Here is a 24,628-nt window from a genome sequence, read left to right on the forward strand (position 1 = left end):
AAGCCTTTTGACTATTGCTGCAGTCTAAGCAGAGGTGTTTGTTGATGGTCTTTAAGGTTATTTTTTTCTCCTAAAAATGCTGTGTTTAATTGGCTAATGTTTAATTTGGAATCCAAAACGCTTCACAGCTTTTCAAGCATCTTTTGGTCAATATATATACATATTCACTCTTAAATACCACCTTGTATCAGTTCAGCTGAAAGCTCATTTTTCACTTTGATGAATATAGACAGTTTTTTTGAATCAGGGATTTTGCTTCTACATATTTCATTTCCATTTCAGATAAGTAATATGTATACCAAACAACATCACAGAACTTTTGACTCACAGACAGCCTAGCCTTCTGCAATGACAAAAACTGACTAGTTGTTTATTTTCTGGTTCTCATGCTGTTTTCAATACCTACCTAAGAGGCTCTGATCAATGCATGTTCCATTCACCAATGATTTTCCTTCTGGACAAGCACATGTTGCACCAGAAGGGTTGAGTAAACAAATGAATTCACATGTCAGGTCCAAGCATGGATTAGGCACTGTTTAAAAAGACAAAATATTAAAAATATATTTTTTTTTTTTTTTTTAGAATTACACTGTGTTCTAGAACTAGGAAAAAATAAATAATCAGATATAACAATTCTGATACACTTCCAGTTCCCAGCATATCAACAGCCTGAAGTCAGTAAACACACTCATTCAAATGGCAGTTCAAGACTCACACTAGGATAGAATTTATTCCAGTAACAAAAAATGTATTGGTAATATGCAGTAAAAAAACTCATCTGGTTGTGCCTAGAGGTATTTGTATTCAGCTCTCTCCTAATTTTTTTATACCTCATTTACAGTGCAGGTACACAAGGCAAGCATTTGTCCGATGTCCCTTCAAATGAGAGAATGCATCAAAAAATCTAAATCAAACTTATATAAAGGAATATGACTAAATCTATTTTCAGTTTGTACAATCAGGCTCTGTTTTATATTTATATAGCTTGGTTACTTTTTTTCCCCCTCTGAAGTGAACTTGCGCAATATTGAGCTTAAAGTAATTATGCTTACTCACAGTCCATTTGTTTGTAGCGATGAAAAATCAAGGCACTTTTTGCTTTATCAACATCCACACTTAGATATTCTACGAGGCTCCTGCCAAATTTGTGTACTCTAAATGCACCATTTTTAGGACCTGCTCCATATATGTAATCCTCAAAAATGTCAATTCTATGTGGATGCAGTAAACCTTAAATAAAAATGAATAATAAATACAAATACATATTCATATTCAAATAATAATCATTTGTGTTTTAATAACAACTTCAATTGCATTACTGCAATTACCACCTAAACACATTATTATTCAGTCAGCTTGTTTTGTATCCACAAAGATTGCCTTTAAAAAAAGCAATCTTCTTAAAAGGAACTCTTCCCACACTCAACTAAAATCTTGAGCTTTCTATTAGCTTTCCACAGAATTCAGCCTCAGAAACTGGTTGATTATTGAAAGGTAGGGAAACCCTACAGCAACAGCTAGCTAATTAGACCATACTTAGGTACAACACTTTAACTACAAGTATGTGATAAGGAAGAAACAGATTATTTTGCTGTACCTAAAAGAAACTATTCTGACAAAACATTTCTTCAGCTCCTTAACATATTTGAAATGCTACCTTTCATACTACACTTAATTCATAATTACAGAAAATTAATGAAAAATAAAATGTTAAGACTCTACCCATTCCTCATTTTTATGAGCTACAAGTGCCAATTAGATCACATAGTCAGATTTCCTATGCACAACTGGCCGTAGAATTTCACACATTTACCCATGTAACAAGGCAATAGCTTCGGACTAAAACTTCTTTGCCAGAGATGCATCTCTTCTTGATTTGAAGCCATAAAGAAACAGAGCCCCATTCCTTGTGACACCTTGTTCCTACTATTATGTCCAATTACTGTAAAAATGGTTTTATATTTTGCTTGTGTTTATTTAGTTTTAATTATCAGCCTTTATTTGTTCCTACTGTTTTTCCACTCTGTCAATACTTGGCACTCAGTATTTTATTCCAATAAAAACATTTATGAATCTAATTCATTATTTTATGCTTGTTTAATTAAATGGGTTGAAGTTTTTAGTCTCATTGCAAAGCAATTTCTAAACTCTCCCAATTTTCCTTCGGTCCTATCTCTCTATTTTTTCCATAGTTGTTACAAATGTCAACAGGAGACAAAAGGTAACATTGCTTTAGCGATCTTATATTTCAGTACTAAATGCTACGTATGAAAGCAACAAAGCCTCCACATTCCACTTTCCCATTTATAAATCCCAAATTTGCTGCACTTAGCACAGTGTAGTATAGCCCTTCCACACTATAAAATATTTTGAAAGTCATAAACTTACATGCCTTCTATTCTGTAGCACTCTTGCAACTTTTTTTTCCCTTGAAGAATAACCTCACATTTATTCTTAAAATACAAATGACTATTGAGACACATTAAAACACAATCTAAGATACTGTCAGTCTTTGTACCAGCCACAAGCACTGAGAAAAAGCACCAAGTATGTATTTTGTGATAGATTACAGCCTAGCCACCATGAAATACTATAACCAAAGGAGGTGCAAGCAAAGTTATGCGGAGGAGTTACTGTCTTCTAAAATCTCATCAGGCATCTGCATGGTACGGTTCAGTGTTACAGGAGGTTGTAGTTGGATCCCTACACTCAAAGTGATCCTTCTTGAGATGACTGTTTCCATGTATATTGATCCAAGTTGTGAAATAAAATGCTATTAAACCAGAATAAGATTATTTAAATCTGGTCTTGCTCAATTTGGATTATGGGAGATTTTTCCTAGTATCTTCCAGAACCCCCTGGTGAATTCCAGATCACTGGTTAAAACACTCAGCAGCATGAGATGTAATATTATCCTGATGAAACTCCACTGCCAACTGCCCACTAAGCAATCCTCCCAAAAAGCCTGCTTTCAATTTTTTTTAATGTTTCCTCTCTTTTCTACTCAAATTTCATAAATTGTTACATATATTATCAAATTGTTAAAAAGCCAACATGCAATTCTATAAAAACAAAGTTTGCTTAACCAGAATCTCTTTTCTTATGAAAGGAACCTTCCTCATTCACATTCTGTTAGCAGTATTCTGTGATTACTTACTGACCTGAAAGCCAAACCCATTATTTTTCCAGAACTGATTCAGGTCAACTGTTCTATAAACTATACAATTCCTGTGCAATACAGACAGCTCTAATTTCTAACTAGTCAAAGTGCTATGTAAGTCCAAGTGAGGCCAAGCATAAAAATTAATCACAGTGTTATTGGACAATACCTAAGCTAATGATTAGATAACAAACTTGGAGATTTGCACATACTGCTGAATCTTTGTTCCCTTAAAGTAAATTTATCAAATTATCTTAAAGCTAAAATTATCTCAAATATTTATTTGTTTAGATATCTGAAGTATTATCTAACAAAAGCAATGAATGTTATGTAATAATCACTGGTTTTTACTTAGATAGTTTCTCTGAATAGTGAAACTTCAGCCAAATAAAATAAAATAGAAATCATGTTATATAAAAGCTCTCCATACCTTGTTTAGTGCTCACAGACACAACTGAATCGGAACCATCAAAAAGAACACTGCCAATGACAGATAATTCAAAATCAGCCCAGAACAAACGCTGACTGAACTGATCAACTACGAGACCTACAAAGAAAATAAAGTTCAAACAGGTACATAAAACCTGAAAAAAATTTAATATTTTTATGTAACTGTACATTTTTATATCATTCATATTCTTGTGAACACAAAATATCATGACAATGAAAAAACATGACTGAAAACCAAGGAGAATAAAATATTAACACCTTCCACTTAAACCTTCCCCTTGAGGCAACTGTGTTTTTTTACTTTCTTTAACTTACTCTTCCAAGGTCAGTACCTTTTGAAACCCATTATCCTCAGCAGGTAGGGATATATACCAGGTGGGAATTAAATATAGAATCTAATCCTGTAATTTGTTCTACCAACAAAAATTTGTTATGTCAATAGATTTCTAAGCAGTAGCACGAGTGTGACCACCCATTAAAAACAAGGCATTCAGATTTCACAGAGTCTTCCTAACCTATACTGCTTCCACAAGTATATAATTGCATTCTTTTTTTTATCACCAATACTTCACATGCAGTAATTATTACAGAATTAAAACTCAGATTATTTTAATTACATTAGTGCTGCAAGACTTAAACAGCAATACTGACAGATGTATATATTTGCATATCTATATGAAAAGAAAGCACAGGAGTGAGTGATTGAGAGCACAAATGAGAATAAAAGATAGGTAACATTGTGACTACCCAGCCTCTAGGCAATAACTAAACAGTTAAATCAAGCAGTCCATGTTTCATAGAGAATGATTAAATGATTAATATGCCATTTTAGGTCATGTCAAAAGCTTCAGCCTGAAAAAAATATTTGAACCATAAAGTAATTTAATTCTGAGCTTTCAAAGTTGTAGTGTATTTTTAATAAGATTGGGAAAAAGTATTTTTCTTCCTATTTATGTAAGTAGGTAAGTCAGAAAAAAGACATCAAAAGAAATTATACATAACAGGAAAAATACTCCTCTTAAGGTCATAAATTAATCAGGTACAGATAGATGAGAGGAAGTGGAGGAAGTCTGACACAAAGACCAGTGAAATATGTTTACATTTGCAACTCCATTAAAAAAAACACTCTTTAAAAGAAACATGGGTATTCAGGCAGCATACAGCTAAAGAGAATCATTTCTGGTACAAGATAATCACAGTGTGTCAACTCTGTGTGATACATGGTACCTGTAAGGGGGAATATTTTAGAAGCAGTCCCCACTCTCCAGCTTTAAATTATTCTTTGCATTCTAATAAGAATAGTTAAATATCAAATAATAAATAAACAACACTCTCAATGTATCTTTCACAGTACCAGAGATAACACAATGTAAAAAAGTACTTATACAGCACTCCTGTGATAGTCATTGTTATGTAAATCCTGTGAAGTCAAGCCCAAGTGCTCAAACTCTCACTCTCTCTTACTTGAAATAGGAAAGGCTAATTTAGTAATAAATTTAAGAGCAGTGGAACACAGATGTTTAGCAAAAACTTCACCTAAACAATCGTGGTAAAGTCTCATTTGGGAGGAAATACTAAAGGCTTGGACTCTTCCTTTGCGTTCCCTCTACAAAGACATGGATCCGTGTGAAATATCTGACAGCAATATAAAAGACTCCATAAATATCTACTTTCTACCATGAAGTAAAGGAAGAAAAGCACAGAAGGATGCCACAAAAGTGTTTTCAGGAAAATGCAATACCGTGGTAAGGCATATGTGAAATTCTCTCTTTGCAAAGTCTGCTCATTTTTGGTAATTCTGCTAATTTTCTTAATTTTCATTTTATTCATCCTTGTAAGAAGACAGAGGTCTGGTTAAATGTTTATAAGGAACTTTTCTATATAAAATATATGAAGGAAAATCTTACAAAGAAAAGCTCTTGCAGTTCTGCTTCCGGTCAGGGAAGAAGTAAATATTTGCATTTTCAGTTAAGTTTGATACTATTACTACGTAAAAAATTCAATTAATTCACTAATCCAATACTGATGGCCAAAAAAAAAAGGGTGTCTTAAATGCCCTTTAATGACCAGGGAAGTGGTGACCGGCTCCATAGGACACAACCTTGGCAATCAACCGGACTGACAATAAAGAGACAAAAAAAGCACAATTATAGCAATTAGAACTAAATCTAATGATTTGTATACCTAATATGTTCACAATGTTTTATATAGGAAGTTCAGCAAAGAATATGTAACAAGTCTGATAAACATAAAATTCTGTCACCTTTCATTCTGAATAATCAGAAGCTTCTTACCATATTTACTACTGACTATGTATTTTTTATGATTATTACTATTGTGCTTCTTACTTACCTAAGGAGCATAAGCCTCCTCGCCTCAAAGCTTTCCTTATCACATATGAAATTTCTTAAGTTGCTATATTTCAACCTAATCATGTCAACAGAGTGTTTCTTTTAAGGGATGAATGTAATTTGCATGTGCAACACCATAAGGCCACCTTAGCATGGGATTTAACAGTCTGTTAAAATATTATTACTTGTTGCTGTCATAGTGGCAGCTTCTGAGATACTTAGATATTCAGATAGCATCCTCTTGAAAGAAGCTTATGGCTCAATACATATGCGTACCAAAGTTGGACAACCCCTAATTTGCAACGCAATAATAACAAATTATCATTGTAAGCCTGGAGAAACATCAAATATTGCATGAGAAAATGGGTCATGAACAGATCATTTGTGATTGCAAGACAGGATGCTGCTATTTAAGAGAGACACATTTCATTCTGGATTTATCATTTCCTTTGTCATAAAAATTACTTTTCTCCTGCCAATGGAGTCATAATGGTAATTCACAAGATCTCAACATGTACTGTCAAGCTTCAGAATAGTTCTGTAAAATACTGAGATAACGAAGTTGTTGCTTCTTTGAATACCTAAACCTTGTTTTATACTATTTTGCGGTGTATTCAGGAAAGTCACTAGAATAGGCTGTGAGATTTCACATGCATTCTTAAAAACTGTTTCTCACCACTAACTGGTGTTCCCTTAATTAAATTTTGCTTGTTCAGTGTTACTGAACGAAACATTTTAACTGATTATATATAGCCCTTTGGTACTGTTTTGTAAAAACATCATGTTAAGCTTTGTTACAAAAGTTTAAGTCATATTAAGATGTATCATTTGAAAACAGAGCTAAGAATTTGACTAGTAACTGCATAAGAATAACCAGAATACATATTTTTTAAAAGTATATATTTTTTTTTTCAAACTGAGAAACTGGAATTCAGCCAACAAATCTATACTGAGTTAGCAAGTACCATGTACTTAGGAAAAATGGATAAGCTGTATACCTGTAGGTCTTTGTAAATTCTTTTGAACCAATATTCTTCTCAGAGTACCATCCATAGATGATTCCTCTATGTGAGAGCGATCCCCAATAACTGTCCAGTACATCATCCTGAAAGTATTAAAAACAAAAAATAAGCTGGATGTCTGAACAGAACCACAAAACGCTTCACAGATATTAAATTATTATGAGCCTTTCAACCTACCTGAAAGATGGGAGATAACTGATCCTGATTTACACATAGGTAAATTGAGCAGAGGAATAAATGACTCAGAAAAGTTTAGACATTTGTAGACATCATTTTATTTCTCTTACTCTACTTTGCATTTTTGTTTGAATTACCAAAACAGAGTAATGTTGAAACATACATACCCCTTTTTAGGATTTACAGCAATTGCATACGGTTCTCCTGCCATGCTCGTAAGGAGTCTTGTACAGTTAGGTCCATTCAATTGACCTACATTGATGGAGTATCTCAGACTAGTCCAATGAGTTGTATAGTAGCTGAACCAATGCATTCTGGAATGATCAGTCCAGTAGATATTTCCAGCAACCCAGTCAACAGCAATGCCCCTAGGTCTTTTGAATTCTGGACACTAAAAGGAACAGATGTTAATGTTAGATTTATGGAAATTATCTTCCACAGTAGCTGCATAGTCACAGATTTATGTAACTTTTTACAGTTAAGTAACTTTTATGTTTAATATGGTGAAATATTTAAAAACACTGCATTGGAAAGACATAAATTCCACCTGTAGGAGATAAGATCCAAGTGATCTGCTGACAGTCCTATTCAATGCGGACGAACAAGTCAATGGTTCAAAACCATCTTCTCAAGTCTAAGGCTACCTACTTTAAGAAAAAGGCATGAACTACTTGAACTATTGATACTGAAACAAATAAATGTTACATACTGTAATTCAAAAGGAAAGGAAAAGGAAGAATTAAGATTATACAGCTATTATACTCCATGCAGAACTATGGTACGATGTCCCATCCCAAAGCCCTCAGTGAAAATGGTGCTTGAGACCATCCTGAGATCCAGCTGCTCAGCAGGCTGCCAAGGATAAATAAAATCACCGCATTTAGAAAACTGTGTAAAATTACCTCCCTTTTGTGACCAATAATAGTATGCAATTGTAAGGAAATTTTTAAAATGTTTCTCTTCCCTTGCTGTTAACTGTTCCTGTGTTCCACCATCGATTAAAACTAGAGTTAGTAGAATGTTCAGCTTCACATATAAAAGAGGCTTGGCTGATTATAACTTGAAAATTATAAACTGTAGTACCTCTGGCATGATTTCACAATTATCATTAAGTCCTAGATGCCAAAAAATGGTCCTAAGGATAGAAATTCATATTGCAAATAGGAGATATATATGAATATGTTTCTCAAAAGTTTACTAGAATTACTGCAAAGAGGAGTAAAATCTGTAAAACAGGACTACCCAACCACTTCTAACATGAATGCAGCATATCATAAAAAATTCAAGACCTGCATGAGCCAAATACATATGCAATTGTTGGCCTGTTTATCTATAATGACATCAAGTTAAAATATGAACAAAAAATGGCTATTCCTTGAAAAATGCAGTAATGGAATGCTACTAAGCTACGTAACTAAAAATCAGGAAAGAAAATCCTAAAATAACTTGTTTTCCTCAGATGTCAGAGTTCTGTAATACCACAAGACATTTGTAGACTATTTTCATCATAAAATAAAGGTCATTTCATTCTCTAGGTGAAATAATAGGACCGCAAGGGTGAATTTAGATAGTTCATCGTTCATAAACCTTTAATTCTGCAAAAATGTCACAGAATGCATGTTCTAAAGATATACAGAACCCTGAGTTTCTCTTTAGATTAGTATTAAAGCAGCAAAAACAATCACTGCATTTACAAAACAGTATCTCTTTAAAACCAGGGTCACAGCCATTTTTTTTGAAGTTAAACAAAATAATGTATCGTAATTTTTTGTTATGAAAGAATGATACTGCCAGCACGTGCTTCCAGAAATACCACAAAAATAAACTATTTTTTTCAAGAAATGTAGCATTTGCATGTAACAACCTCTTCTTTTCTTTGTTACATTATCCAAGCAACATTCATGTAAAGGACAAGATACCCCAAATGCAGGTATTTGTAGATAACGGTCATTATATTTTTCATCCAAACTCCTTTTAATTCTGGGTAATATGCACGCACCTGTGTCAAGAAGCTGCTCATACCTGGAGATCTCTAGTTACTACTTTGGAGACTGCAAGGGTTAATGGCACTGGCCTACAAGGCTGGAACCAAATATTCTTTTAAAAGGAGAGCAGCTATCATGGACAGCACAGTCCCTTGCCTTTCTTTGAACTGTTCAAGAACCGCTGTTTACAGTAAGACTGCTTTTTTTGGAACCTGGTAAGCACATGATGGGAGTTACCATGCAGAGTGAGAGAGAGTTCCCAAAAAGCTGGGAGTAGAAGCAGATGAGACAAAGGGACATCTTAAAAAGATTCTGGAACAAGGTTGGGTTGCTTACTATCACTGACCCTTCCTCATTCTTCTCAACTACACAGGAGAAGTGAAACTCCAGTAATGCTGGGGTGCATATTAAAGATCAAATGAATAAGGAGATAACCAGAAGAAATGGAAAGCAGCCATCTGGTGTAGGTGATTAAAAGAAGAGAATAAAAAACACTAGCTGATGCTACGGCTGTGTAATTCTCAGTTGTGTTCATTAAGTTTCAGCCTAGCTACATCGTATTTCTGATGTCTTAGGCATCTTTTCATACTGTCTAGAAAAATTACTTACTGTAAATGAGCTTTTACCTAATAGCTTATTTGGATTATGTTAATTTTGAAGAATGATTCTGCATACAGAATAAGGATGAAAATACAGGAACAAAATCACATTAATATTTTCTACAGTTACCTTAGCCCACTTTGATGCTAAATATAACGTACTACAACTTATTAGAAGAATTGGGGTTTGAAGCCTAATCGCCTTTTATATTATGGTAGTCTCTGCACAACTACAGACCATGTCAGCATTACGACTTTTGATCAGAACTGATGGCTGTCATAAAACCTGTTTTAAAGGTAAAGAATTAAAAAAAAAAGAAAAAAAAAAAGAAAAAAGAAAAACAAAGGAAAAAAAAAATAAGCTGCAGTAATAGCTTGAATTTGGAAACCATTTTGATATAATGGTAGATTACAGAAAAATTTTCAACCCCTAAAGTTGAGTTTGACTGGAGAAAACATGTTACACATGCAGCAGGAACCCATCACGTTGCAATGCTTAGCATTTTAATACAGGAAGACTAAATTACAAATCTAATTTATATCATATGCACATGTGAACACTATTTTATCTATTTACAGATGTTTTTGGTATGGCATTGCTGTGGAATAAAGTAAACCAATGATTTACTGTTGCTTAAAATATCTTCATTAAAAATAACACATTATCTAATGATATATTATTAGAACAGTAAAAATAAATGAGAAAAAATAATACTAGAAAACGTTTAGACTTTTACTCGCCAAAACAGAAAATTTTCCTCGACAGATGAGCAGCCCAGTAGGTGCAATGCTTCACCTAACCACCATTTGTATTACATAAGTAGGATCATTCAAAAATCCCAACCAGCGGATTCCAGAAAGAGAGGGTCTCCTAACTACATAAACTTCATCCATACTGAGCTATAGCTTTGAGGTAAAACCATAAATTAATGCTATTTAGAGAAAACAGTCTAGAAATTGTTTCCATTCACAGCGAAGCACTGAATTTCACTGGGCCCTGGGGCAAACCCTGGGAGTATATACGTGCATATATCACAAGAGTGGTTAAGGGTCCTTGTTAAGCTCTCAGAACAGCGGGGCTGGAGCAAGCTGCTGATGTACTGACTGGATACATTACAAACCCTATGTTTTTCTTTCTATTATATGGTACAATTATTTTAATGTTCAGCTTTGTGTCCTCTTTCATGAAAAACAGCACTTGAGTCTAAGTGGCAAGTCACTCTCTGTTGAATATTCACCTCAGATATAACTTACACATCTCTCTCCAAGGATTATGCCAGTAAACAGCTGCACCAGTTATCACCAATTCAGTTACACCATCTTAACTTGATTGGAATGCATCTGCCAATAAACTCCAAAGAGTTGATATTTACTGTTTCCTTTAATGCTTTAATTTGTACCAAGCTTAAACCCCTTTTCACAGAAAAATACAAGAGATACTTAAAGCTGTTCTCTGAGGAAGGCTCTTGATATGCTAATTCTATGGAGCAATTTCAGTTGAGACGGATTTTTGCATTAATGTAATTACCTGAAAATGCAGGTGACTTTGTTCAAGTTTACTGTCCTGATTTACATATCAAAGTCTAGATGTAAAAGTTATATTATAACCTTTGAAAACTTATCCATTAAAAGACTTGGGTTAAAATTAAGGAATTCTCAAGCTTTTCAAAACCAAATTTAAGTGACAATATTAAAGCAACACTATAAAACCAATTAACCTACTGATCAGTTATATATAAGGCAATAATATTTGAGTATTAATGAGATAATGCTGGGAAAAATATTCTGAATAGTTCAGCACAATGAGAAGTAAATGCTTCACAAATATAAATGAAATGTGCAGATACAGTCTGTGCATTTTCCACATACAGAGTTGTAAAAAAACTTTGTATGGCTTGGATCAAGCATCTTCATGAGCATCTACCTGCACTGAAGAGACAGGGGAAAATTGTGTATAAAGAAAAACATAATTTTTTCAATAATTTTGAATTAAGAGGAAGTGACTAGAAAGTATTCTTACATAATGGTGAAACAGAGATACGAAAATGAAAAAGTATTTCAGTATTTCAGAAAAACAAGAGTAATTCTAAGAACATTGTATCTTTATCAGTTTAAACAGGGAGACAAAGTCAAATCAGCTATGAAAATTTCAACCTCTAGACTATGAAGAAGTCTCAAGGAAGCTTATGTTCAATTTTATGGACCTGTAAGAAAGTGTAGATCCATTAGAAAGGTTGTGGGTCAGCAGACTACACTTATCCTTGCAGAAGGCATCTGCATATTAACCAAAAAAAAAAAAAAGTAACAACAAAACCCCCTGACACTTTAATTTCACAAGACTTTACAAGTTCGGTATTTTCTAATAATGACCTCAATACAGAGATGTGTCTATCAGGATTTCTTACGCACAGGTATCTGCCACATTTAAATGAGAAAAACCTCATAGTAGAATCACTCCACATCTTCAACACATACTTAGGTTCTCAGGGTATCCTTCCCCAAAACTCAAATGACATACCTGACCTACTAGAAATCTTAGGAATAATTTTCCACTTTAGATATACTTTACAGACACTTTCTGTCAACAAAATCCAGACCCTCTTCTGCTGGGCAGGTGGAAGTGTTAGTTTTTAACTTCTCTTCCCATATATATGTCATCACAGACACAAGGTATCTTCAGTGTCCATTGGTGCCTACATCCTGAGGCTTTCTGCCCTGCTGGCATCAAAGGTCAGGAATGTCATTCGTTTGCAAAGGAAATATCCTTGGATGAAAGGTGCTTAGAAGTGGTTTCAGATGTGTAAGGGTTGAATGACAGATGAAAGATTAGTCTACGGTTGCTAGTGCTGTTGATACTACTGGGTATATAAAAGCATTCATGTGATCTAAGGTCATCCCTGTTACCTCTCCTAAGTTTAAGGAAACAGCCAGACAGGTGTTATTTCAAACCTGATTTATTACTGGTCAAGAAAAAACTCAAAACTCTCCTCTGCCATCACATTTAATAAAAAAATAAAAATCTAAATTTGCAGCATTATAGAAACACCAATGTAAAGATCACACTGTTGTCTTCAGTTCAGCACTAATGCTTCCTTGAGAATTTTGTAGAAATATATTAGGCCAAATTAGTATGAATCTGCATTTATTTTCTTTTTAAGTAAAGACCACTTGAAATCACCCTAGGTTATAAAAATCCACATTTCTGTTGTAAAGTGCAAAATTACATTTATGCTTATTCAAAAGAAGATGCTGTGCAGTTCAACATATAAAGGAATAAATATTTATTGTTCTGATTTTTAAATGTTTGTCATAGCTTTGCCAATATTATTGTTTATATGGTCACTATAGAAATCAAGCTTGTCTTTGGCCTATCTACATTTTCTGTTTTCTAAGGATTTGAAACTCATGCCTTTCTTTAAACCATGTGTTGCTTATGTGCGTCTATTATAACCTCTCTTTTCTCTCTTAAAATAAAAAATCTTGACAGTATACAGTCTTTCCAAGCCTCTAACATACTGGTTATTTCTCTGTAGAAACTTTTAAAAATACTATAGTTGTGTTCTCTTAGAGACTCGACCAAGTCTGTCAGTCTTGAATGGAAAGGCATTAGTAGACATATATACCATTTGAATAAAATCATTTGCAGATAGACATTTTAATTTACTAAATCAGTACACGTTATAATAGACAATCAGAACAGAAAAGTAAATCAAAAGACATTGGTATCATGTATCTTTGATTTTGATCACTTACTATCAAGCCACTGCTACTTTGCCTTCTCTCTCTGTCGTGAAGTTTTCTGTAGAAAATCCCTCCTGGATTAAATTGAGTACTCCAAACAATCATGTCGCCTTGAAAATATGCATCCATTCCAGTTATCCTTGAATTATGTTCAATATGTGATATTTGCTGATGAACATCACTGTAGTTGAATGGATATGCAAAACCCAGGATGTCAGTGTCATTAGCAACATAGAGAACTTGATCTTCAGAGCCTAGGGATTATTATAATGAAACAAAAATAAGGTAAATGTCAACTAATGCAAAATCAGTGTCTTTCACTCAAGTAGCTTTTTGGTGTTTATGTGATATAATTTCTTATGTTAAAATTATTTTCTGATTGTTGAAGACTGCAAAAACACTCACACTCTGGGCAATAAATACAACTCTTCATACTCTGATACCAATATAAATTACCTCAATGCTCTCCAAGCTCACACTGTGACACCTAAGACTGTATTTTAAGGAGTATGTAATATAAGAATTTGAACACTTCAAGCAGCATAGAAAAATAGGGGATATTATGCATTAAGCCTACAGGAATCACTACATATTTTTATATGCATGTTGTGTCTAGAGGGTCCTAACTGTATATATTAAAGGAACACAAAGTTGCCAATAAGCATTATTTTAAATTGCTTAATTGGAAATTAGAAATCGTATGATCCTATCTTTAGTGAAGGCAGTGAAGTTTTGAAATTGACTGCAACATGAGCAAACTGGATGAAAGCTGCTACAGAACGTGTTTAATTGTGTCTTATACATCCTCACTTCAGAGTGAATATTTACGGATACCTGTGAATGGGTGGTATTTATGGATACCTAGGTACCGTCTTGATTCAGATGTTGTAAAGTATGTTCTTCATAAAAAAATGCTCTCTGGTATCTATTAATTAAGCTTTGAGAAAGTTTCAAATTTGCTGGGTACGTTAGAATGCACTTGCAATTTTTCAGTTTTCTAATTTATATCACATTTATCCATAGAGAATCAACTTATAATAATGTCTGCCCAACACATTTCCTCCTTATGAGCATGAAATATCAAAAATCATGTTCCCTTACTCCTGCTAAATACAAGAAGAAAGAGGAGTTCCATTAAAGCAAGTATCAATGAGGGAAAGAAGGGAAACATTAACTTTATTACAACGGAAATGAAGTTTGTGAAAAATTCAGATGTAGGATAATGATTCCCAGATTTTTAAATTATAAGCCCTCAGAATTATGTCTGTGTTTCTTTAATAACAAGCCACTATCCTCAATTAGCAACCTTGTTTGTTCCCTTGTCATAATCTGACTGCATCTTCAGTAATAGGCAATGATACTAAAACCTGATAGAGTCCACGTTACATATAGAGGAAATTACTAATGACTCATTAATATGATCTTCCCATAGCATGTTTGCTCAAGAAAATGTGAACAAAGCACGTAAGAAACCTGACTATCACCATATAACTACTCAGCACAGGTGTACCTGCATTACTGACTGGTGCGCTACAAAGAACAGAAGACTGGAATTAACATGATACAATCTGTTATGGTTCTAGGATGTATGTCCATAATGTGCTTACTGGCCATAGGGTTCAGATCAGGTACTGCTCATAGCTGTGCACCAGTTATGCCCAGACATATATAAGGAGCCACACCTTGTAACTTCAACACTCATTCTGCACTGAAGACTCCAAGTGTAGGTGTAAGTCAAATTCACACCAAAATCTCACTAAATTGCAGGTGAGATGCTACAATCATACTTTCAGTTATTCAGATACAGATCCATGAAGATTATGTTAACTTCACTCAGGCAGATAGATTATTGCTGGTTTCATTTCTAAAATTATTTAAAAGTTACACAATTACCTCCATTTTGTGCAATACCTCTGCCTTATGAAAGACAAATAATATCTATGTGTGCATATTTCTTTACCTTCACTGCACCATGATCTAGGCAGCTGACTTATATGGGGAGTAATATTCTTAGGTGACTATACTTAGAAAAACTCCACTTAAATGACTTGTATAAGATTTCTCAACAAGACAAAGCAAAACATGTTAACTCCAAATACTACTTAATTTATTCCTGAAGTTCTAAAACATGTTTCTATGAAAGAGCTGATTCTCCTCTCATGCTTCTAATGCTTCACCAGAATGCTTATATGCTTGCTAATATAGAATCGCTGTTTTTCTTATTTGTGTATATCTTTGTAAATAGAGAAAGCTGGAGTTGGAAATGGACTTTCATATTAAGTATGTTCATTTACATGGAAGTGATAAGAATTTACTGCTTACCAAAATGAAAGGTAAATCTGAGTGATTTTGAAAATTATTTCTGTGCACCATTCAAGAAATATTTATCTAAAAATAAGTTCTATATGCAACACATTAGTGTTACCAACCATGTACATAACAAATGATTTAGTACTGTCTCTCTAATTTGATTTTTATAGCCTTACCTTTTGCTATGCAACTGTTATTCCTCTCCTTATAATTTTTCTCGCATGCACATTTGTATGACCCCTTAATATTATTGCAGTGTTGGGAGCAGGCACCAAATACCATACACTCATTGATATCTATGAGGAAGAGAATTGTAATTTATATACCTATAGTTTAATACATTAGTATGTAACATGTTTGGAAAATCATGGAACAAAGCAGATGAACAAAAGGAACTCATAAGCATTGGTGTATGTTGCAACGGTAAAAAAGAAGCCTTCTGCAATTATCAGTAATGTCATTTCTGCTGCAATCAACATATCTGAGAAACATTTTTTAGATTATTTCTCCATCCTTCCTATATCAACCTATCATTATTAGAGCTTGAAATCAACTTGGAGAATGAAAATGTCTGTTACAATTATTTCCAACATACCTACCTCTGGTACAGTCAAAACTACATGATTATTCCTTACTGGAAAAGTTCCTGTGTATACCTTTTGCTTAAGAGCCAAACAATGAAGTTTCTGTATGCAAGTATATATTCACTTTGATAGTCCCACTGAAGTGATCTCCACTTTTTCTCTAAGTTACTGCTCACCAGTAAGAAAATGAATTCACAACCCATTCTTTGGGAAGGTAGATTGATCTGATCTTTCTGATCAACTCTTTCATTATAATGACTATGTCTTTTTTTCTGACCAGTGTGGCATCATATATATTAAGACTACATTTTTTAAAGAATTTTACTTTCAATCTATTTATTTTCATTTCAATTTTATGCATCTTCATTATTTTAAGCATCTCAAAATATTGACATATACCAATTTAAACACCAATGCCAATTGCTCAGTTAAATAATCTACTAGGCCTTAAATCACCCATTTACCCCTTAAATCGTAAAATCATTTAATAGTCTGACCTGAACCTTTTGACATACGCAACCTATCTTAATCTTTGATAACCTCTCCAGGTAAAATGCATAAATCTACATCCTGTAAATCCTTTCAGTTTCTTTTCTTGATTTCTTCATCCCATAGCTGTGAAGCAGTTTTTACTCTGCGGAACAAGTATGTGATATGTATCTCCTTCTCCAGCATAGAAAATTGACTACGCAGTTGACACTTAATATTTTACAGCAAAGGATGATGGAAAAGATCTGTACCTTCACATTGTCTATTCCTCTTGTTTCTCTGAAATCCAGGTTTACACTGACACAGCAGGGATGTTTTTGTTTGATTACAGTATGCATCATCTCCACAAGGATTCACATTATCTTCACATGTATATTCAGCGACACCTAAACATAAACAAAATGTCTAAAAAGCCGCTGATAGATTTGCTCAAACTGTTAAAAATGAGATCTAAAATAACAACAACAAATAACAAATTTATCTTTCTATTAAAAGAGTATCAGGGAAATTTTAAACAAATATATGACATTACAGTATTTACCTACATATGCATATAAATTGACAGTATTTAATTGAGATACTTCATTTCACATCAAGAATTTAATACTAAAATTTATTTTGTTGCAAATATAAGATAAAATACAATCAACTTATAGCTAAACTACTTGAAAAACTCAAGAACTACTCTAAAAACTACTACAGCCTGAATTGCTATAAAATTTGCCTTCCTCTTGTGGTATGTCTAATAGAATTAACTCTTAACTACAAAACGCCAACTTTAATTAACTTCTGTGTTGTTGAGTAGGTTTTGCATGGATGAAAGTCTCAGTTAATTATTTCTTTTCTGCTACAATCACAAAAACGTATCTTGTCAGCCAAACTCACTTATTTTGCAGTCTTGCTCATCTGAACCATCTCCGCAGTCATCAAACCAATCGCACTGTAGCTCCATTGGAATACATTTCTTATCATTACAAGCAAACTCATCTTTTCTGCATGGTCTTGGTTTATATGTGATTTTATCTATATAATTACAAATTAATAAGAGAAAAATAAATCAGTATTTAAGACTCTTAGATTATTTTAGACACATATAAATGGGAACGACCATGAAGCAGGAAGCAACTGGAAGTTATTTCAAGCTTAATTTCTTTCAATTTCAAATTCTGATCTACTAACCTCCAGTTAAGCTTTACTGAAGGACAAGCAGATCTCTGTAACAAAGTTTGCCTTCAAGTTGTTTTCTTTGATCTGAATGCCTTGAAAGGTAATATCACCTACCACAGTGATCTTCATCCGAGTTATCACCACAGTCATCGACCTCATTGCAAATCTGCTCAGGTCGCAGACAAACCCTGTTGTTTCTACATCTGTACGGCCTTGTTGGAGGGCATGGAAACTTTACTGTATATTAAAAAAACAGAACCAGCTGTTACCCAGCTAGCATTCTTGAACCTTCCTTAATGTCTCCTTATCAAAGCAATAAGCAGGCATGGGAACAGAGTTGTACTTGACATATGAATGGTACTTGATTTTAACTTCTGGTACCTAATGGCATAACACTTCAACAATGTTTACAGTATAAGTTCTTCATTTAAGGAATGAAATTATTTTGTGTGATAAGGGTAATTACACTTCTCTTTGAGAATCAGTACATATGACAGAAATAAAACAAAGGAAGTAGGAAGCTTAATGATGATCAATATTTCAATGTAGAAGTAACTTTTTCCCATCTGTGCATTTCCTACAAAAAGATTAATTTCTCACAAATATCTTACCTGAAATTACATGAATAGCAATAGCAACAGAAAACTATATCCCCCATTTCAAGCTAATCTTCTAAAAGTAAAATAAAGATAACTTGGACACATATGTCCTTATATACTTATGCACGTTACACGTCATTTCTTGCTTTACTACATGAGAAGCACTGAAAAATGTAATGTCATACCACACATTTCAGCAACTTCATCAGAGTTATCTCCACAGTCATCCTCGCCATCACAAACCCAAAAATGTAGTTTGCAGAGGGAATTGTTGCACAAAAATTCATCAGCTCTACATATATTTCCCCCTGTGAGGATGAGAAGAAGACAGAAAAAAACCCCAGGAAAACAGAAAGACAAAAGAAAGAATGTCAATTCTTGACAGAACCGGTACAACCACTTATCACACAGTATCTGCAGAGAATGACACATGTAGCGTAAGTAAATGAACAAATCCCAATTGAAAGGGTTGGAGAGGCAGAGAGGAATACTCATTTAAAAACCTCTTGCTTGACCATACATTTCTTTCACTTCCTTTTCATGACTGCTAGCTAGGAATCACCTATTTGGCCTGACTAGAAGGGGCATTTATCAGAGACAGACACTGACAACTCACCAGCTAGGCATGCTCCCCTTGCTTTTAGCCAGGAGATGCTTAAACTGCCTTTCTGTCTGTAACTTCCTTTGGTGATGCTGACTTTCAGAAAAGACCTGGCTGGGTACATCAGTAATTTGTGCTATCAGAGAACGGTACAAACCAGAAGACAGAAATACGGTCAAACTTGTGAAAGGCTGCTTCAGTCCAGGTTTGTTTCACATGAATGTCTGATCCTTCACCTATTCCTACTCCCACTTTCTGAGCCACACATCGTGTTCAGAAGAGACAAAGTGATTGCAGTCCCTTAGCCATGAGGTAGCACCTTTTCTTCTCCCGAGGAGTAATAGGCTTGGCCAGCCTTGTAACATCCCCATCAACTATAAACTCTGTAATTAGGGAAGATCTAGACATGTAGGCACAGAGTAGATAAGACTAGGTGACCTCTAACACTCCCTTCCCTTTTGTAAGTTCTGAAATTTCTCATTAGGATATTTACTGAACACAGAATGCAGCAAGAATAAATTCTTCCATGTAACTTCAGTATTGATTGAACTCTGAATCATCTAACAAAATGGAACAGAGGGTGAGAGAAAATGTTTTAAGCTGGAGTGCTCAAGCTTTAAAAATTGGCTCAAGCTGGATTCAGTTTTAACACGTATAGCAGTAAGAAGGCATTTTGTTTCAAAATTATGACTAAATTTTACCACTACTAATCAACGAAGTTATGGAAACTTCTTGAAATTAATTTTCTTTATAACACATTTTTATGGTAACTGGATTCTCAGTTTCCTGAGAGGAGCAGAGTATAAAAAAAATAAAGCTGTGTACCTGCAGAGGAAGAAACAATGAAATTTCATATGACAACACCAAAACTCTCACTGTGGCTTCCCTCAATGCATTACACCCACCCTAATAGTTAGATCAGGCTCCAGTGGCTTTTTACTTACTCATTCAGTGCCCTGTTCACACCCCATTAAAATCAACAGAATGCTTTCTTTTGCTATAAAGCGTTCAGAATGGTTTAAATTTTTTTTCCGGAAAATTAATTTGTATGAAATACCCACCGTGTAAGAGGATGTTGGGAACTCTCACACTATGTTACCAAATATAATTCACTTCCATTGCAAAGATAACGTATGAACATTAACAGAAATATTCTATTATCTGAGGAAAAATATATAAAATTCAAGTATTCTTCATGATAGAAGACATGAATATAAATAATTGTGTGTGTAATCACAATATAACCATAATTCTAGTTATATAATAAGATTGAAAAGAGCTACGTTTATAAATATGCATAGTGGGCTACAGATAAATATTATGAAGATTGTTTTAGAACGCTGTAGAATAAAACTCCATTTGTGTTTGCTGTATTTCCAAAGAGGAAAAAATTAGTTATCAGTGAGATAAACTGGCATTTGTTTCATGTGACTGCTCTGCCTGTCATAGTTCCTTTATAGAATAGATTTCTGTAACAGAAATCATAATTGTGACATAAATGCAAAGTATTATAGCAATAACCAACTAGGCAAAAGGCTTGTTATTGCATTATAAGCAATCTGCAGTTCACAGAAGCTCCATTATGCTATCCAAAGAATAATGTGGGCTTCAGATAAAATAAGTGCGTTACTACTTACTTACACTTCATTGGTTTTTAAAGAGATACAGTCCAGATATTTTAAAAGCAGTTTTAAAATAGAGTAGAAATTTTTAAAAACTTTGTTATCTCAGTCTTCTTAAAACAATTCATTCTTCAACACTTCCAAATATGATGTTCTTCTCTTTGCATCTAAACATCTCTGGAACATTCTTCCCATCTTCTTCATTTTCTGGTCTCTCTTTCAAACTTAATCATCCCATATGACTTCTGGTTTTTTCTAGTGGTAAATGTTGCTTAATAGACTTACAACAAAATAAGGGAAGGATTTCTCCGTATTTACTTTCTTCATCTCTGATTATTATTACTTATTATTGTACTGCATTATGCTTTTGAAGTTAGACACATATCATGTGACTGTAGATGACTAAGACACATAACTACTCACTTTGAAGAAAAGGAAAGAAGAAAAATCTGGAAAAAACATGAAGCTGACAAAATGCTGAGTAAAATTTTGCTTTTGAAAAAAAATTCTTTAATTTGAGTTAGCATTTCTTTGTCACAATTATTCAATTACTACACTTACTAAGAATTTTGTGCAGAGTTACACTGCTACTGCCTGGTAGCTGAAGCAAGGTTCAGTTAAAAAAATCAGCAGCAACTGTGAGAATTAGATCAACAGATGTATTTCTCAAAAACATATTTGGAAGCTTAATCATAAGCCCGAAAGTCTAAGAATAGTGTTTAGCTTCATGTGAATCAACTTATGTGCACAGTTCTGCTCTCTAAGGAGAGCGAGAATTCAAAATGTGGTTTTATGGGTTCTGGGTAGTTGCAACATTTCATCTCCACAGAAACAAACAGAAAACTGGGGTCTTAAGATTACTTATTTAGCAATTTTTCATTATATTGCACGGCTTTGTAATTTATTGTTGCCTATAAAACTGTAAATCAACTGGACTTATTACCGATTTCCCTGATGAGACAGAATATGTTTCCAGTAATAACACAACCTTTTGGTCCTTGGGGAAGGAAATGCAAAGAAGGAACAATGAGCTGTGAGGCATAAACAATGTAAGTTTTGCTTCATCCTGCAAATTGCTTGTGAAGCTGCTATACTGTCTTTGTTGAAAGAAGTCACAGAGCTTTCATTTCATCACTCAGAATGGCCAGGCTACCACTAACTTCTAACGTGTATTCATAAATAACCCCAATAAAGTAAGCCTTTTAAAGAAAAGTGTCTCTCGCCTTGGCCACAGTTTTCTTCATCACTGCCATCCACGCAGTCATGGATCCCGTCACAAAGCCATCTGACAGGGATACAGTAGGCCTTATTTTTGCATCGAAACTGATCTTCTTTACATTCAGTTACACAATCCATCTGTGTGAATACAGATACGAACTAAGTATTAATGAATGAGAACAACAGCATACTTAAGACAAACCTAGCAAAATTTACCAATGTTCTTTTTCATTGCCCTACATATTTAATACAATAAAGTTGTCCCTGACAGCACAACGTGCAATTTAAATAGTTCCTGAAGTCCAAGTGAAATTGTAACCACACATTATATATGTCCTGGTATTACTTCTTTATGTTGCTCAGTATTCGCAATGGAAACAATAGCTATGTTTACATTTCTGAAGTCAACTGCCCTACAAGAAACAACCCTGGACATGAGGCCAGTTAGTGCAAACTGGTTTATATCCAGATTAATCAGGACTAGAAACCTCTGGAGTGGGTTGTCTTCACCTGCACTGGGTAGCATTTGGCTCAGGCATCCTTCACACTCTAACTGGCACCTTTATGGCTCTGAGAAATAACAACTATTTTTGATCTTTTTTCTTGAAGTTGTTCATGAAAGTGGTAATTTGTTAAAAAGTTATCAACAGTGCAACATGTAGGAAGAACACCGCATGAAGACCTACAGAGGCTGAGGTACCTGCTAGGATTGTATGAGATGAATCTAGAGGACAGAGGGAGCCAAATGTGACACAAACTTGTCCACACTGCCAGTGTGGAGCAGTCTCTGAAGCAAACTCCCCCAGAACCGCACTCAGGTTTTGACTTAGGGGAAACAAATTTGTCTACTCCAAAAGGTGGCCACAGAGCAAACAAACAGTGTAACTACCAGGGAATTAAATCAGGGGGTTAAATTATCTGACAGTGTTCAATGGATGCAAAAAAACCCCACTTGCCCCTTTAAATATTTTCAGATCTAAAACTGTTAACAAATTTCATGTCAGACTGTATGAAAAAAAAAAAAAATCAACAGAAATTTGTCAGCTACCTCATCAGATCCGTCAGCACAGTCATACTCTCCATTACATTTCAAAGATGCCGAAATACAGCCTCCACTTGCACACACGTACTCACTTGAAGAGCAGGTTGGAGATGCTGATTACAAACACATATTTTAGCATTAAGAAAAAGACAATTTATAAATAACTTGCTTTATAATTTAATGTTTTCATCTGGTTAACAGAGTGAGCAAACATGTATTTGTAGCTGACCAGAGCTTTTCCAAACATTCATAAACTACAATGAAATACTTGACAAAACTGAATTGTTGCATCCTAAGTAAACTGTATAATGATACTGAAAGGATATTTGTGTTTTATCACTGAGAAATTTCTTTTTGTGTTTTCCTTATGCTTGGTAACAATGGTAACTACACACGTATATTCATAGAATGAGTATATTAAAAAAATTGCTTTCTTTAAAATGGGCTTAGGGTTAGGCTAAAGTTATGTAAGTGCTTATAATAAAATAAGCTAAATGTATAAGAAACCATGGTTTCAGAAAGTATACATTATTACAATTAAAATAAATACATATTAATCAGTTTTATTTAAAATATAGGTGGATTTTTTTCGCATTGTGAATCAGGGGAGTTTTGTCATAGGCTTCTATCAGTTGCACCCATCTAGACGAAGCTTACAAAAAATTTAGGAAAATTGCCACAAAAAATAAACAACTGCATTTTCCAAGACAGTAAAAAGGAAATAAAACAATAAGAACAAAAATAATAACTTTGTAGAGAAAACCTTTGCATAAGGACTAGTAAACTTTGAATGAACACCACAAAGCAAAAAAACCCCAGAGACGCTTTAGTAACATGCCAAGAATTACTGTTTTCAGAGAATTTTATATGCTGAGTATACAATATCAAATTATATTTCTACATAATTAAAACAAATAGTGTTCCTCCAAACGCTTCGTATTGCATAGCTGTACATAAGTGGGGTTTTCAAAACACGAGTAGGAAGACACAATGATACACATTTGAAAGAGAAAGTATTTCAGATTTCTTTGCACTCCTCCCTACTTCCCAAGGAATCTTGGTTTGTTGATTTATTTTCTCCTTGTTTCATTATGATTTATCCCTTGCTTCATTTTATTTTTCAGCATTATGTAAAACAATACCTGGTTCACAATTTTTCTCGTCATCCCCAAGTTTGCAGTCTTCGTGACCATCACATTTCCATTTCGCTGATATGCACTGACCATTGGAACACTGGAACTGATCTCTTGAACAGCCTGTTTCACAATACCTCTGGTACAACAAGACCAAGCATATAGGAGATCAAGAGTTTAATATAAACATTAGTAAATATACAGCTGATCACAGAAATGACAGCCTATACTCCTCTAAACTATTAAATACAGTAATGCCTTGTGAAATAAAATATTTTTGTTGATATGATTCATGAAAGGTGGCTTGCACCCTCTAAGAAGGTGGGAAGCATCTGAGGTCCAGCACGGGCAGGAAAGGAGAAGGGACAAAAGGGACAG

At 34.2% G+C, this 24,628-nt stretch overlaps 1 protein-coding gene across 5 annotated transcripts in view; it reads right to left on the reverse strand.

The window, feature by feature from the left end:
- LRP1B (LDL receptor related protein 1B) overlaps window positions 1-24,628 on the reverse strand; it is a 761,175-nt gene that overhangs the window by 48,471 nt on the left and 688,076 nt on the right. For all 5 annotated transcript variants that reach the window (XM_052792801.1, XM_052792800.1, XM_052792798.1 and 2 more), the window contains 14 exons: window positions 24,260-24,389; window positions 23,124-23,230; window positions 22,081-22,213; window positions 18,820-18,942; window positions 18,150-18,272; window positions 17,754-17,891; window positions 17,120-17,254; window positions 15,972-16,091; window positions 13,498-13,739; window positions 7,328-7,551; window positions 6,960-7,066; window positions 3,591-3,707; window positions 1,057-1,230; window positions 407-532 (listed from right to left, as the gene is read on the reverse strand). In XM_052792801.1, coding sequence (XP_052648761.1) covers window positions 407-532; window positions 1,057-1,230; window positions 3,591-3,707; window positions 6,960-7,066; window positions 7,328-7,551; window positions 13,498-13,739; window positions 15,972-16,091; window positions 17,120-17,254; window positions 17,754-17,891; window positions 18,150-18,272; window positions 18,820-18,942; window positions 22,081-22,213; window positions 23,124-23,230; window positions 24,260-24,389 — 1,999 coding nt within the window. The remainder of the gene's footprint in view (window positions 1-406; window positions 533-1,056; window positions 1,231-3,590; window positions 3,708-6,959; window positions 7,067-7,327; window positions 7,552-13,497; window positions 13,740-15,971; window positions 16,092-17,119; window positions 17,255-17,753; window positions 17,892-18,149; window positions 18,273-18,819; window positions 18,943-22,080; window positions 22,214-23,123; window positions 23,231-24,259; window positions 24,390-24,628) is intronic.

Source organism: Harpia harpyja, chromosome 7, assembly GCF_026419915.1.
Source record: "Harpia harpyja isolate bHarHar1 chromosome 7, bHarHar1 primary haplotype, whole genome shotgun sequence".
Lineage (NCBI taxonomy): Eukaryota > Metazoa > Chordata > Aves > Accipitriformes > Accipitridae > Harpia > Harpia harpyja.